This window comes from Ruditapes philippinarum, unplaced genomic scaffold (genome assembly GCF_026571515.1).
Source record: "Ruditapes philippinarum isolate M1 unplaced genomic scaffold, ASM2657151v2 ctg7845_1_1_1_1, whole genome shotgun sequence".
NCBI classification, from domain to species: domain Eukaryota; kingdom Metazoa; phylum Mollusca; class Bivalvia; order Venerida; family Veneridae; genus Ruditapes; species Ruditapes philippinarum.
In genome coordinates this window covers 1-16142 of record NW_026861193.1, presented here as the reverse complement: position 1 = coordinate 16142, position 16142 = coordinate 1, and the positions used below count along the sequence as shown (strand labels likewise).

At 32.7% G+C, this 16142-nt stretch overlaps 1 protein-coding gene and 1 long non-coding RNA gene across 3 annotated transcripts; both read left to right on the top strand.

Moving 5' to 3' along the window:
- The first annotated feature begins 281 nt into the window (after nt 1-281).
- LOC132714808 (methionine-R-sulfoxide reductase B3, mitochondrial-like) lies at nt 282-7608 on the top strand. 2 transcript variants are annotated; one of them, XM_060697734.1, is made up of 4 exons: nt 282-410; nt 3706-3919; nt 4704-4876; nt 6997-7608. In XM_060697734.1, the coding sequence occupies exons 2-4, from the start codon at nt 3717-3719 to the stop codon at nt 7134-7136; spliced, it is 516 nt and encodes a 171-aa protein (XP_060553717.1). In that variant the 5' UTR covers nt 282-410; nt 3706-3716; the 3' UTR covers nt 7137-7608. The 2 variants fall into 2 exon arrangements, with proteins under 2 accessions (XP_060553717.1, XP_060553716.1); XM_060697733.1 differs by lacking the exon at nt 6997-7608 and adding an exon at nt 5400-5595.
- Nucleotides 7609-11478: 3870 nt separating this feature from the next.
- LOC132714807 (uncharacterized) lies at nt 11479-14983 on the top strand. The gene is made up of 2 exons (XR_009623606.1): nt 11479-12291; nt 12372-14983. It is a non-coding gene; the product is annotated as an uncharacterized LOC132714807 (long non-coding RNA).
- The last annotated feature ends 1159 nt before the right edge of the window (nt 14984-16142 follow it).

The following is a 16142-nucleotide window of genomic DNA, read 5'->3' as shown; positions in this document are numbered from 1 at the left end:
TCATAACCTCTTTTAAAGAAACGTTTTAATAAATATAGTGTTGGTAAAACAGCTGAAAAATTATCATGACCCAATATCTAACGATGTGCTCTAACACTATGCTCATAGAAACTCTATGCTGACCTCTGACACACTTGTTAATTCAATCCCATTTCCCCGCCCCTTTTTTAACATTTTAATATTCTTCTTTTATTCACTTTTCAAACAACTTTTTTGAACTTTCATGCGATTTTGACTCGAAGTTAGATGATGACAATAATGGTATTTTATTATTCGTTAATATTTATGCGAGCGCCTTAGCTACCCAGATCATAAAAAATGCCCGTATACGGAAGTAAATAGTCCCAGCGAAATGTGATATATTTTCAACAAATATCTGCGGGCTCTGTGCATTTTAGCCTTAGAATAAGGTAAGAGTCTGTTACTTTGTAAGGCTAGTGACGTCTGCTTGATGCTAGTTAAAGTTTAATAAACGTTAGTCGTCCGAAGATGTAGTTCGAACAGTTGACGAGTCGAGTTATCTAAACGAATCCGGGTCAGCTCGGCCCTAAAACATACTCGGCCCCCGAGTCAGCTCGGCCCTATTCCAACTCGGCACGGGTCAACTCGGCCCACTTTTAAAAATGGGTAAAATACATCAAAGGACTCCTATTGTCACGGGCTATTATTATCAATCAATGTGTATGTTAAGGATACCGATTAATTAGGTGATAATTATGATTGACTCATTCATTCAAATTTGATAAGTGACCACCTGCAATTTATTAGAAGCTTATGCTATTAAGTAAACATGTTTTTGTTTCATGTTTTTGAAAATTACTGTACAAACAAAATGCATCTAAGGAAACACATTTTTATTTTAATTATATCTATATTCACAGGCACAAGTACATATTTTATCTTCCCAGGTTCGATAATCGTGCCTGTGTCTATATTAATTTTATCGAATCTGCAAGACAAATAAATAACTTTTTTTCTAAATATACTTTATTTTGGCAGAGGTACAATGTATAATTACATAATAATAATAAGATATTTCTTATTATTCATTTACCTTAACAACATGCAAAGCAAAGTAAATACGTTATAGGCCTATATATTTTTGGAAAGTGGGCCGAGTTGACCCGTGCCGAATTGACCCGTGCCGAGTTGGTAGAGGGCCGAGTTGACTCTTTTCCATCTAAACAGCTAAAATTATTTATAGAGGATATTGAATGAGTGTAAGTTCATTACTGAATTTATTGCACGAGTTGAATAAAATTATATTATGCGAGCCTCTGGCGAGCATAATATTATTTTATTCAACGACTGCAATAAATTCAGTAATGAACTTACACGAATTTAATATTCTATTTATCACATACCCAAAATTAAGACCGTTTAAAGTGAAATTAGAGTCATTTTTCATTGACGCGTTTATATTATAACGCTAACATTTAGCGCGTCTTTACACTATGTTTGTGTAACGCTAATGATGTCACGTCAAAATATATGCACGGCCGTGCAATACCATATTTACGGAGTCGCAAAATCGGCACGGGTGTGTGATAAATAATTATATTAACCTGTCAAAAAGTTTGCTTCGTCGATATTTTTTGTCAATCAATTTTGACTTATTAATAATATTAAAAGGGAAAGCCTCAAAGCGAGCTCGATTTTCTTTTACTCTAAGATAGTTTAAAATAATCGATTGTTCATTTTTATTTTACATTTTCCGTTTTAAAATTGTCATTCGGTATTTTATACACTGCTTCCGTTTATTATGGTTCCCCCTTTCGATTATGGTTCCCATATAAGTGTGCAGGACACCAGTCTAGGCTTCTGTTTTCCAATCAGAGTACATCGGCTTTTATCGTTACCTTGTAATTCGAAAAGCTGCGATGTGTCCAATTCGGTACTTCGGACGAAAGTTTTCTAAACCATCACTTAGCAGGTACTCGCATTACAGTAAAGCTTGCTTTGCGAGCAGGCCCTTCGGGCCAGCTTGTCGAGCTCGCCATGAATAAGGTGTCAGGGTTCAGTACTGTTAAATATTTAAGGGGAGAGGATGTGTAAGCAGCCGAAAAGGCTAAGCTCAGTCGGTAGAGCAGTGTTAATGTATTCTGACAGTCTTGGATTCGAGTCCTGGTCGGGCTGCACTTCTTTCTCACCCTGTGTCATTTTGCGCCCAACGTGTCGTCAGACTGATAGAGCTCAGAGTTTAATTTACATTGCTCTGTAACTTAGTCCTAAAAATATGACGTCGCTTTGAGATATTTTTGCTTCTGTGCAAAGCAAAGTCATATCAAAATTACTCAAAAATCCATAGCACGTTCCACCAGAAAATCAGGCTGATCAAAAAAACAAGACAGCGTGTATTTACATTAATTTTGACCTTTTTATGAACAAAACTAAAAGATATATACCTTTGGACAAAAAGCGTAAACTGTCACATCAAAAAATCATGATTAAATCCGTTCATGTATTTAAATTATACAGCCGATAAACAGGCAGCCATACAGTGCATGAAATCTGATTGGCTAATTCAAATGCAAGCGTTTAACTGAGTCAGAAGATTCTAACAGACTATTTTTTTAACGAAATAATTGCCCATGCATCGTAAGCATGTTCGAATATATTTTTTCGTTCAAAAATTTGGAATCTATCTGTAAAGTACGTTACTTAACCAGTATGGCCAATAGACAAAAATAGATTGATGTTTATATTTTATTTTAAATTGATAAGTACATTGTTTGAGAGTTTTTATTTACGATTGAGCATGAAATTGAAAGAAAAAAAGATAAGCTTTTGAATAAAGCTTGAAAGACAAAATAATAGACATTTTTTAATTTTTTTATGATTCTATGCGTTGATGAGTCAAAACTATTAGACGTCAACAAAAACTATAACAAGGCCTGTAACCTCTAAATATTGACTACTCTGTAACTGTGAAATTCGAGAACGAATTTCAATATAGCTGAGAAGTATGTCATGGTTCAAAACTGTTCACTATTTAGGAGAGAGGATGTTGTAAGCTGCCAGATAGCTCGGCTGGTAGAGCCGCAGTAAGGAAATCCAAGGGTCCCGGGTTCGAGTCCTAGTCAGACAGCACATTTTTCTCACCCTGTAGCAAAGGCCAAGCCTCAAAGTGAGCTCTTTGTCAGAAATTAATATAAGCCATCGGCAGCTACACATTTTATGTTTTCAAAACACTTAAAAATTGCACACATTCACTTAAAACAATATTTTACATTTACCGTTTTAATATATGTATTCTAGGCTTAATGAGGGTCCATCCGCCATTTCAGGCACTGAGAGTACAGATCCTGGACATGTCACCATTCATGTCCTTAATGGCTTAAATGTTATTATCAACCAAAAGGTGACTTATAAATTTTGAATTCAGTATTTCACTGAATGATACTAAATATGTATGCAAGCTTGACTGACTGATAAGATTATGCAACTCAGACTGATCCCTGACACATATTTTCGGTGTTCATGATCGACATGCACGAGCATTCTTTACAGGCAAATTTGGAATTAAATTTTAGCCAAACGTCACCGTCTGTCAGTAGAATGACGAAAAAGTGTTTCTTAGGTCCCGGGTTCAAGTCCCAGTCAGACTGCTAATTTTTCTAAACCAGTGACACGCTGTTTGATATTCTTTTCATAATCTCATTGTCTTTATCACAGAAATATACATGTATATTGATATTATTTCAGTTGTTTGCTAGATGAAAATTCCTCTCTATCTCATAACCTGGATGAACATCTTGCATCTTGTATCTTCTAAGAAAGAAGAGTCGCCGAGCATCCAGAAGCTGAAAGCATCATGTAAAGACACTGCAACATGTCCTGTCTCCTTTCCCAAGGAGGATCTACAGGACCGGCTTACACCTATACAATACAAAGTTACACAGGAAAAGGGGACTGAAAGGTTTTTTATTTAACTTATTAACATGATTAAAAATAAAGTTTAATTTCTTTTACCATGCATTCATTCATTTCATTGGGTCAACAAGTTCTGTGTTTTGGAGAAAAAATGTTCTCATGGCAAATGCATATAAATGTTTAAGTGTTTGACTATCAAAGAATAAGTATAAGATACTTACAAAGAAAAAAGTATGAAATTGTTACCAAGGCAATTGCAGTTTATCAGAAATCCCATTAGCATAAACTTTTACATATCTATTGCTTGTATCGCTGCTTAAAATGTAACGCAATATTATCAGAATATTTTGGTTGTATCACAATACAGTATTATAATACCAACAATATAAATGTGTAATGGTCAAGTCACTGTCTCTTTAGCCAATATCCACTTTACCATAGTTCTGTTATACAAGTATTATTTAAACAGTTACAATGTAAATGAGACATTAGCAAAATGTACTGATCCCTAAACATTATATAACGATACTGTTTCATGATTCATTATATATCGAACCCAGTGGTTTTTCGCCTTCTATAACAGAGGCCTATATAAGGCCTCTAATTTTCTTTAAGATATGTGCAATGATAAGTTAAATCTTTAAAAGAAAAAATAGAAAAGTACTGGTCAGTGAGAAATCTTTTCAAGATATTTTTAAAAAAACTGAATTTTAGAATAGAAAATCAATGTTCATATCATTTATAACTTGAATTAATGCATACTGTTGCATCTTCATAATTTCTATTTGCCTCATATTTGACACATAATTATGTAATACTGTAATTAACAGGCCTTTCTCAGGACAATATGTGAATCATAAAGATGAAGGGTCGTATCGTTGTGTGGTGTGTGGAAATCGAATTTTCTCATCAGATACCAAATTCAACTCCCACTCGGGATGGCCTTCCTTCTCAGATGTCCTTGACAAAGAAAGTGTAACCCTGTCTGATGATACTTCACATGGTTTGTTTTATATTGTTTTATATGCTGTACTTCTTCTTTATACTAAATAAAACATCTGTTAGTTGCATTTTCTTTGGCAGATATTTCTTTCATTAAATTATATATTTTTTTGAATCCTTTCCATTTCTTTGAATATAATTTTCATTGTGCTCCTTTCCAGCTCAAAAGGAGGAAGTCTTGAAACCTCATGTTTGTTTTCCTCTCTTTTTTTCGAAGTCAATATGCTTGTTGGTCTTGTCTCCTCATTTGAAAAAAAGGGTTTGATACAATCGTGTTTGACCTGTATGTATTAATGTCATATACCTCTCTTCTCAGCTTCAACCTTTGTTTCTATCATAAATTCAAGCAGGCAAATACAGCTTAATTGAACTGGGCTGAAGTCTATACCCTGCTCCCTGCCCTGTTGGGTTTGTTATGGCAACAAAATGGCAAGGGATATGATTTTCTATGTCGTATCCATCGAGCGGGAATTAGAGTGGAGATAAAGAAAGTCATGTTGTTAAGTTCTATGTCCTTGTTGCAGGTATGCAGCGTATTGAAGTTACGTGTGCGAAATGTGGGGCACATCTGGGGCACTTGTTTAATGATGGGCCAGTCCCGACGGGGCATCGTTACTGCATAAATTCTGCTGCACTCAATTTTGAAAAGAAACAAACTGACAAAATTAAATTGAAATCAGAATTGTGAAATAATTAGTAAAATAAACTTTACATAAACAGTGTTTTAGTTGCTCAATATTTCTTCATTTTCATGGAATTGTCACTGTATTAATTAAAGAAAACACATTTTTTAATGTTTTTTTAAAAAAAATCATAATTAAGTTCACGAATGTCTATAATTCGGTGACTAAATAACATGATGTTTAACTTTTAAAATCAGACTAAATGTGGGGCATCCATAGCAGAGTGGTTAAGGTCATTGACTTCAAATCACTTGTTCCTCACTGCTTTGAATTGCCATGGACGAATTCTTTCTTGTAAGGAAGCCATCCAGTTAGTTTAGAGAATGTTGGTGGTTCTACACAGGTGCCTGTTTGCACTTGAAATAATGCACGTATGGGCACTCCTGAGGTCTTCCTCCACCAGTAAAGCTAGAAAGTCGCCATATGACCTTTATTGTGTTGGTTCTACGTTGAATCCAATCAAACAAACAAAACTGCCTTTTCAATTTATTGATAATTAAAGATTGAAATTACCAAAATTTTAAGATTTCATAATTAGAATTTAGCTTTGACAACTGTTAGTGATACAGCTTCTCTCAAATTAAATAAAGTGTTTCCTAGTCTAAGTCCACATTAATGAAATAAATTGTTTCTGTGGCAGTGCGGCTCTGTCTGTGGTTATGCGGGCCACTAAATTCATTTAAAGCAGCATGCCTCCATATAGATTAAGTAACTGATTCTAAAATAAAATGCTACAAGAATTTAAGAAACATGAATATTCCAATATTTACTCTTAATTATACCAGTTTCTGTGTGAAATAACAAATTGAGCGGCTGTTTATGTCCTTTTTCACCATATTTGATACAGAATCAGTTTACTTGTTTGTATGCTTCAGACTTGTATTAAACCGTAACCAGCTGAATATGTGAAATGGATTCACCCAGCTTTTGACATTGGATCAGTCCATTCAAAAGGTCAGGGGTTTTGATATCAAAATACAAAAATTGAGCTATCAACCAGTATAGATCCTGGTCAGACTACAAAAATCAACATCTTAGTGCAGTAACTGGCTTAACTCCTATTAAGTTATTTAAGGAGTTACAAGATACTGCACAAAAGTGACAAAATGTTTAGGCTGACTGGCTAAGTTTTTGATGCTAATCCATCAGTTCCTGCAGGTTGATGGTTAATTCAGACCAAGCCAGTAAACACTTGTAACATATGGCAGAAATATTTGTATAGAATATAGGTTTAATTTTCTTTAATCATGTTGTTTATAAGATGTATGGCCTTCAAGCAGATTGTCAAAAAAAATTTTTAACAGCAACAAAAACTTAAACTCTGTGTTTCAACATTTGCAGATCCTAGCTCTTCCCTTACTGAGCAAAATTTCCGGGTCTTATGAAATTCTTCGTAGTAAGGTGTAAAAAACAAATTGTTTCTTTTACTATTTTGTAGGAGCGAAACGAGTAGAAGTAAAATGTGCAGACTGCATGGCACATCTCGGTCACTTGTTTGACGATGGACCGAAACCGACCGGTGTACGTTTCTGTGTAAACTCAGCTTCCTTAGACTTCAAGAAAGAGACAACTGTATGACGAAGGTCGTGATGCTGTCAATGAGATTTGTTTGAATATCATAACATTACTGCTGAATATTACAATATTGCCATGGTAACACACACTGTTGTTACTACAACAAAAAACATTTATAACATTGTTTATTCATATCATATATGGATCAAAGATGAACTATTTTAGTGTTGCCTATGTTGCTAATCTATTTTGACACTGTATTTTGAAAATTATTGTCAGAAGTATTTAGTTAGGGGTTTAAATAGGTACGGTCGGTTAAAAACTGGTTAGAAAGTTCAATAATCGATATCCGAGGATATTTTATAAGAAAGAGCTAAAAGAGTTTTTATTTGATTTTAAACATTACCTTAGTTTTTTTCACAAGGTATGACATTTTGTTGTATTTTAGTTGAAGGCCACAACTTTCATGTACTTTTTCCGGTTGAATGCTTACTGATTATGTACGGTGCTAAAGAAAATATTTATTTAGAGGATATTTGTTTGTTTGCATGTAAGATTGACATATATTTCACTGAGTAAACACCAGATGCAATATTTTCACGAGTGAAAATATAATAGCTGGTGTTCACAAATGAAATATATTTCAATCTTATATGTAAAACAAATAAACATTTTTTGATTTTATGCTTTTTTTAAGTGATTTTAAGTATTTTTAATTTATACTGATTTTACCCCGTAACGCTGTGCATTCTCCTTTATGATGTCATCACATCATGACATCACATCATCAATTTTGAAATATAGTTCTATTAAATTTCTCTAATTTTGTTACTTTTTTAACATGATGTATGATGACATCCACTTTCTTCTCCCACAGAAGCAAAATTTACGTATGACGGCATTTATTTTTGTCTGTTATTCCATTTAGTTATGATATTCCTTTCATCCGCATTCAGATATAGTTCAGCTACAGTGAAAATTATATTTTATAAATTTCACTAGTGGTTTATCAGAATATAATCATCTGATGTATTATAGTAAAACACTATAAAGCATGAAATAAATATAAATATCATCACCGAGTACAAAAAAATATGAACAAAATGCCATATCTTGTCATAAAGAAAAAAAGATAATGTTGAAAATTAAATGATCAGTTAAACGTTTAGAATGGTTGTTAGGTTGCCATGTAAATGGTTATTTTTTCACTAACCGTTACACCCTCAGTTTTTGCAATTTTAGCTGTCTGCATTCAATATTTGAGCTGCGTCACGACAAAACCAACATAGTGGTTTTGCGACCAGCATGGAACCAGACCAGCCTGCGCATCCGTGCAGTCTGATCAGGATCCATGCTGTTCGCTTACCAACCCTATCACAAGTAGAGAAACTGATAGCGAACAGCATGGATCCGGATCAGACTGCGCGGATGCAAACCCATTATGTTGGTTTTGTCGTGACGTGGCTCATTTATTAAACAGCTGTTGCCATTGGCTAAAGTGAAGTTAATGATTTTTGTTATAACCACCAATAAAATTTAGTGTTTGAAATTATTTTTTGTCCAGTAGGATTGCAGTATTTCAAATGAATTGTAACACATTACCTGTGGTTAATCGGCAAACTGTTAATCAGTCTAGTAAACCGACTGTTTGTAAAAATAATTTAAAACACTAAGTTAAAATTAATGTTATGAACCTTATCATATCATTGTGTTAATGTAACACTTATACTTTTATTTGTCAAATGCTTCAATGTAATAATTAAGTTTATCGTTAAACATTATTTAATTGATCTTTAATGTTGTTAATGTTGGTTATTTTGTTTCTTTATCATTTTTGGGGTAGAGTCGGGGTGTGGGGAGGGATGTTGGGTTGGGGGGCTTGTGCAATATATTCAAACAAATCTCATTTATTTGGCAACATGTTTTGTGTAACAATTAGTCATTTTTGTACTTGCCTTACTGTTTGTAGTACATACAGGATGCTTCTGTGTAGTCAAATACATGTACGTCTGCTGCCAGCAATGTGTCAGTGCAGCATTTAGTTCCCAGTTTGTTCTTCCATTATGTCACATACGCTTACCATTCTCATAGCACTTCCATTATTGACTGTTTATTTTATATATACCATACAGTGCAACCTGTACAAAGCAACACCCTTATGAAGACAGAGATTTTGGTTTGTTGTCAGGAGGTGTTGCTATGGAGACATTGAATTAAGGAAGGAATTGTTACTGTTATTGTACATAGGCCAGTTCTGTACAGAGGGCTGCTCTACTGAGGTTGCACCTTTTCTTCCATGAAATTCTACTCTTGGGTAGAGTTTCAAGTCATTTGGGTCAAGGTCCTATAATCTAAAAATAGGATTTTCAATTTTAAAATTAGGTAATTGATGTAGTATTGCAAAAGCAATATCAGGTGGAATAATTTGGTTTATAGGAAGGCTTGTGCACCTATAATATTGTATTGAACAGTTATATTAATATTAAATAAGCAGTGATTTTTTTTAACATTTTTTCTGGACATTTAATATATAAGAATAGTTTAAGAACTCAGATGGGATAGTGTTAAGAAAGGCACTCCATGTAGTTAGTCTGTCCATATAGTCCAGAATTAGTACATACTGTATTGTCTCTATTTAATGCCCAGGGGGTGGGGGGCATTTCATTATGATCTAATTAGTGGGGAGGGGCGTTAATTGGAAACAATACGATAATTAGCAAGTACATAGTGCTCCAATAACTTACAAGAAGAAATCCAAACACCTATACATGTATTTTTACTCTCTAAATCTAAAAATCAAAGTTGTTATGTTTGCAATATATGTTAATCAGTGCTTTTCTTTTTTATAAACTATCAACTTTTTGTTTGTTAATATGTAGAATTTTATGAAATTTCATATCAAACAGGGCATTTTAATGTGTCATTACCAGAACATTTGACTAGAATTTCATGATGATGTTGATCACAATATCCGAGAGATTTTATTGTATATTTTAATGTTAGTTTGCCTTTGATATAAGTTTACTTATATACTTATAGTTTACATTATATATTGTCTGTTTTCTATTTTGTGTTATTGATATTTTATATTATATATACACTGTGCAGGTAGATGTATATAACTTATTGTGTGTAGCAATATCGTAAGCTACTTAGTCTTCTTTTACAATCCTTCATTATATATCAGTTTGTTGGGAAGATCACCCGTTTTCTCAAAGAATAAAATTTTAATGCACATGTCATTTGATACCCCAGCACTCATTTCTCGTGGCGTAGTACATGCGATATACATGGAAAATTAGTTAAGATTTTACTCTTTGTCTGTCCGGCACTGCTGTACCAAAAAAAAAAAAGGAGGGGGGGGGTGGGGTCATTTGTCAAACTTCCATTGCAGGGACACTTCCCAGGGATTTTTTTTCTTGGGAATGTCCCTGCAGAGTGAGGCCTAATTATTTTTTATGGATTTGATTATCAATATATCATTATATCTGTTATTCACAAGGGGTGAGAGGCTGGAGTAACAATAACTAATATTAGGATCCTATTTGATAATATAGAATCCCTATGTATTTTATGCTCATAGCTTAAAAATATCATAGCTTGAAAATTATTTTAAAATGACAAAATTTTGTGAAGTTTCATAGCAAGTTTTTATCAGGAAAATCAATAATGCTTAACTAATAATGCTTTTAACGTTTAATCTAAATTTTTGATCTTTATCACAAAATTGATACTGGTACTTTATAATTATGATCTAAATAATTTTATACATGTAATTTATATTTTTTTTAATGTTTTTGATTTAAATGTCTGCCTACTGAATCTGTTTTCCTTGCCATCATTTGTGTTTTTTTCTAAACCTTTTACCATGGAATTTGTTAACGGATTTTTTTTAAATATTTTGAATTAATTAGGGGTTTTTTTATAAGAAGATTCTGCGCAAAACAGATACATCGGGTGGCCACATTTTCCGGGGCGGGCCTCCCTTAAGTTGGGGGCAAAAAGGCAAAAACTTTTTAATTCAGAAGTAAAGGGGTGTTTTTTGGGTTGATAACAGTCATTAGTAAAATAAAAATTAATTTATTAAATACTTAAATTTTAAAAGGGTTCCCATTTTTTGAAAAATGTTCATTTTTTTTCATTTAAATATCTTAGTATTGCAAAATACTTTTTATAACTTCTTTACTACATTCTATTTAGTTTTGCTGTTTTTTGGGGTTTTTTTTACCCGTATTAACCTGGCTTTAAAAAGTGAGAACTTCTCTTAAAGCTTAGTTTATTGCAATTAACCCCTTTCCCAAGTTTTTCGCTTGTACTGACATATTTAATTATTTTTTTTTCTTTTAAAAATTAAAATTTGCTCAATAATTTTCCCCTTGGAAAAGAACCCTGCCAGTTTATTTTTTTTAATGACTGTTTTCATAATTTATCATTATGTTAATATATCTTTTGATATGTATGTCAGTTGTCTTTATGTACATGTAACTTTCTATGAATTCATGACAATTTTAGCTGCCTCATGTTTTTCTTTTGTTTCTTTTTTATTTGTAATTGAATGATTCTGTTTATTTATCAATAATTTTTTATTGGATGATAAAATTTTATTTACCAAGATACAATGTAATTATGTATGATTAAAGTTTTGAACAATAAATAAGTCGATAATCATTCAATTAATGTTTTGTTAAAGCAAATATGATTATAAAAGAAAGGTATTTTGAGTGACACATTAATTTGAAAGAGAAACAAATGTTTACTCTATCTTGGCATATGAACCTTTCTTTTAAAAAAATCATCTGAATATTTCATTCTTGCCTGAGTACAAATTTTCAAACATTTTTCTAAATTCAGGATATCCAGTTTTTCTGACATTTTGATCTTGCATATATGCAAGTGTTTATCATGAATATTTGATTCAGAGATTTGACCAAAAAAATGTTGAAATTTGCAATTGAACAAACTTAAAATATGTTGTTTTATTCTTCATTAGTTTCCAACTGGCACAATACTTGTTAGTTTTATGAATTTGTGCACACAGACATTAGTTATACCAAAAATATAAAATAAGTATTTATGTGTTTATATAATGCATGACATGGTTGATAAGTTACAGGTATAAATTTAACATATGTGTAATGGTTGATAAGTTACAGGTATAAATTTAACATATGTGTAATGTTTGATAAGTTACAGGTATAAATTTAACATATGTGTAATGGTTGATAAGTTACAGGTATAAATTTAACATATGTGTAATGTTTAATAAGTTACAGGTATAAATTTAACATATGTGTAAAGTTTGATAAGTTATAGGTACATGTATGTATTTTACATACATGTTATCTCAACTTTATTTATAGCATGATATTTGTCATTTATAGATTACTCAACCACAATGAACATATATGCGAGCCACTGTGTTTATATATTTTTTACAGTGGAAACACCTCGTGTAAGGAGGCAAGAACAGCCTCAGGTTTATGATGATAGTATCTGAAATTAGTTGATATTTACCATTTTATTTCGATACACCATCCTTAAATGATAAGCTATTGACAATGAAATAAAAACTCAGGTTATTTTTATAAGTAATTAGATTGCTTGATTATTTGGTACACATTGCACAGAATGATTAAAGATGGGAAGCCTCAGTCTTTTGTCATGAAAGCTGAAAAGGTACCATATTAACTTTATGGTTGGCGTGTATAAAAACCAAATTGAAAATAGGTATATAAGACATTATAGTAAAATAAGCATTAAAATGATGTTAATCATTCAGTTATTTTTTCACTTCGCAACCTTGAAATAGAAATTACATAGAAGTGATCAAGTTGTATGATTTTGTATGAACTTTTGTTTAATCCCGCTCCACATTTGAAACAGTCTTTGTGACATATGCTTTCATTTTGTGTAAAAGTTTATTTTATAAAGTACATATCCTACAGAAATGTCTAGTTTTTACTGCTATAAGATATAATTGAACATAATTATAATTTCAGATACCAAATACTTACATATATAATCACACTTTCATTTTTTATAAGAAAAGAACCCCTGAACATCTCTACTTGATACTTTCCTGCAATAAGCCCTGCTTGATTATATAGACTAATATATGTAATCTGCTTGATTAATATATAGTGAGAAAATAATTTAATGTGAGGCTTTTATAATCATTTCTAGTTATTATTCTAGTGCAATTAGTATTATAATGTGATACATTAATATCATACAAACTGTTTTATCAGCACTATGTATTGTCACCTTAGTGCAATAATGTCGTTAACTCCTATTGAATGTAGAAGGACTTAATCCATTTCTGCACTAAGGCAACGATTATTATGTGTAGTGTGTCCATTATTCTTTACCATTGATCATCAAATTTTATTATTACATGTATTATTGATATTTATCAACACGTTGGTAGACAAGGCTTTAATTACTGTTTAGCTCACCTGTCACAAAGTGACAGGGTGAGCTTTTGTGATCGCTTTTCGTCCGGCGTCCAGCTGTCGTCCGTCCGTCCGTAAACTTTTACTTTAAATGACATCTCCTCATAAACCACTAAGCCAATTTCATCCAAACTTCACAGGAATGTTCCTTTGGTGGTCACCTTTAAAAATTGTTCAAAGAATTTAATTCTATGCAGAACTCTGGTTGCCATGGCAACCGAAAGAAAAAACTTTAAATATCTTCTTTAAAAAAACCCTAAGAGCTAGAGCTTAGATATTTGGCATGAAACATCTTCTAGTGAGTGTCTACCAAGTTTGTTCAAATAAAAGCCCTGGGGTCAAAATTGGCCCCGCCCCAGGGGGTCATTGATTTTCCCTATATGCACATAGTAAAAACTTAAAAAATCTTCTTTTAAAGAACTCAAAGAGCTAGACCTAAGATATTAAGCATGAAACATGTTCTAATGGGTGTCTACCAAGTTTGTTCAAATAAAAGCCCTGGGGTCAAAATTGGCCCCGCCCCAGGGGGTCATTGATTTTCCTAATATGTATATAGCAAAAACTTAAAAAATCTTCTTTGAAAAACCCCAAATAGCTACAGTTTAGATATTAAGCATGAAACATTTTCTTGTGAGTGTCTACAAAGTTTGTTCAAATAAAAGCCCTGGGGTCAAAATTGGCCCCACCCCGGGGGTCATTGATCTTCCTTATATGTGTATAGCAAAAACTTAAAACTCTTCTTTGAAAAAAACGAAATAGCAAGAGTTAACATATTAAGCATGAAACAACTTCTAGTTAGTGTCTACAAAGTTTGTTCAAATAAAAGCCCTGGGGTCAAAACTGGCATCGCCCTAGTGGTGTCATTGTTTTTAACTATATGTGTATAGTAAAAACTTTAAAAAATCTTCTTTGAAAAAACCCAATGAGCTCAGAGCTTAGATGTTTAGCATGAAACATCTTCTTATGAGTGTCTACCAAGTTTGTTCAAATAAAAGCCCTTGGACTAAAATTGGCCCTGCCAGGGGGGGGAGGCCTATATACAGGTGAGCGACCTCAGGGCCATCATGGCCCTCTTGTTTTCACTTGGCCTAGGTGATGACTTCATAGTGAGACTTTAATGACTTCTTAATTGAATGATATTCTATTGAATGTAAACTATATTGATTATTGAATGTATTCTAGGCTTAATGAGGGTCCATCGGCCATTTTAGGCACTGAGAGTACGGTGCCCCTTTTTGAATGATTTACCACCAAAGCCTTAATGTACTTTTAACCTATTATTTTGAAGAGGAAAGGCAGTAAGGCACTGACCACTTTACGGAGATTTTGATGAACAAATCAATTATGTTAATTGTCTATGATTATTTATTTATTAAAAAATTACGTCTGTTTACTATGATTATGTAAATTAAATTGCATGAGTTTCTTTGCATATTGTAATAAATATGTGAAATAATGTACTGACTTTATTTTCTTTTATGCTTTTACACATCTATAACATAGACTTACTTAACGGTGTTTAAATTAATAAATAATGTAAGGATATATTATGTTCCTGGTTTCAAACAATACATAATCATTAAAATAACATGATTTGGCACTAACTCAAGTTAGGTTCAATAAATTATTAAAATGAACTACTACACGGACGAGCATATCTTTAAGATATACATGTATGTATATTTCTTTGTTTAGACTAACAAGCGTCGCATGCAATAACTACGCTGTCCCGTTAGGGCCATCGCGACACACAATCAAACAACGAAAATACGACGGTGAAAAGTCGAAATAAGGAAAACACGATTGTGTAAAACAAGATATAATTTCGACTTTTTACCATCGTCCTTTCGACTTTTCGTCATTTAGGTTTCGACTTTTCACCATCGTTCTATCGACTTTTCGTCATTGTGGTTTCGACTATTTACCATCGTACATTAGAGTTTTCACCCCCATATTTTCGACTTTCTGTTAAGCATGCGCACTGAATGACAATGTGTAGAGATGTCACCGGTAGTCGTTTAAAAAAGTAAAACGCACATACATGTATGTACTTCATGACATCATGCTCGAAAGACATAATTGGTAATTGTTTTCTTGGTAAAAAGTCGAAACAATGATGATGAAAAGTCGAGAGTTCAATGTTGTAAAAGGCGAAATAAAGAAAACATGAAAGTGCGATGCTGAAAACACTAAATTATATCGAATACTCACCATCGTGATTTCACTATCGTACTTTCGACTTTTTATCGTCGTATTTTCGACTTTCCACGGTCGTGGTTTCGTTATTTCCACTTTTCGTCATCGTATTTTTGTGTTTTCTTTGTTTCGAGTTATGTGTGTCGCAATGGCTCTAACGTGACACCGTATATAACTGTACCTTTATAAAGGAAGTTAAAATGAATTACTTTTATTCTTACTTTTTAGCTCACTAGAGCACAACGTACTTAAGAGAAGCTATATTGTGATCACCTTGTGTCTGTAGTGCGTCGTTAACTTTAACAACTTCTCCAAAGAATAATTAAAACTATACAGGAATGATTCTTAGATGATCGTCTAATGAAATTGCTCTGCTGAACAAGATGACCACAAGAAAAAAAATGAGAAAAACCTTTCAATG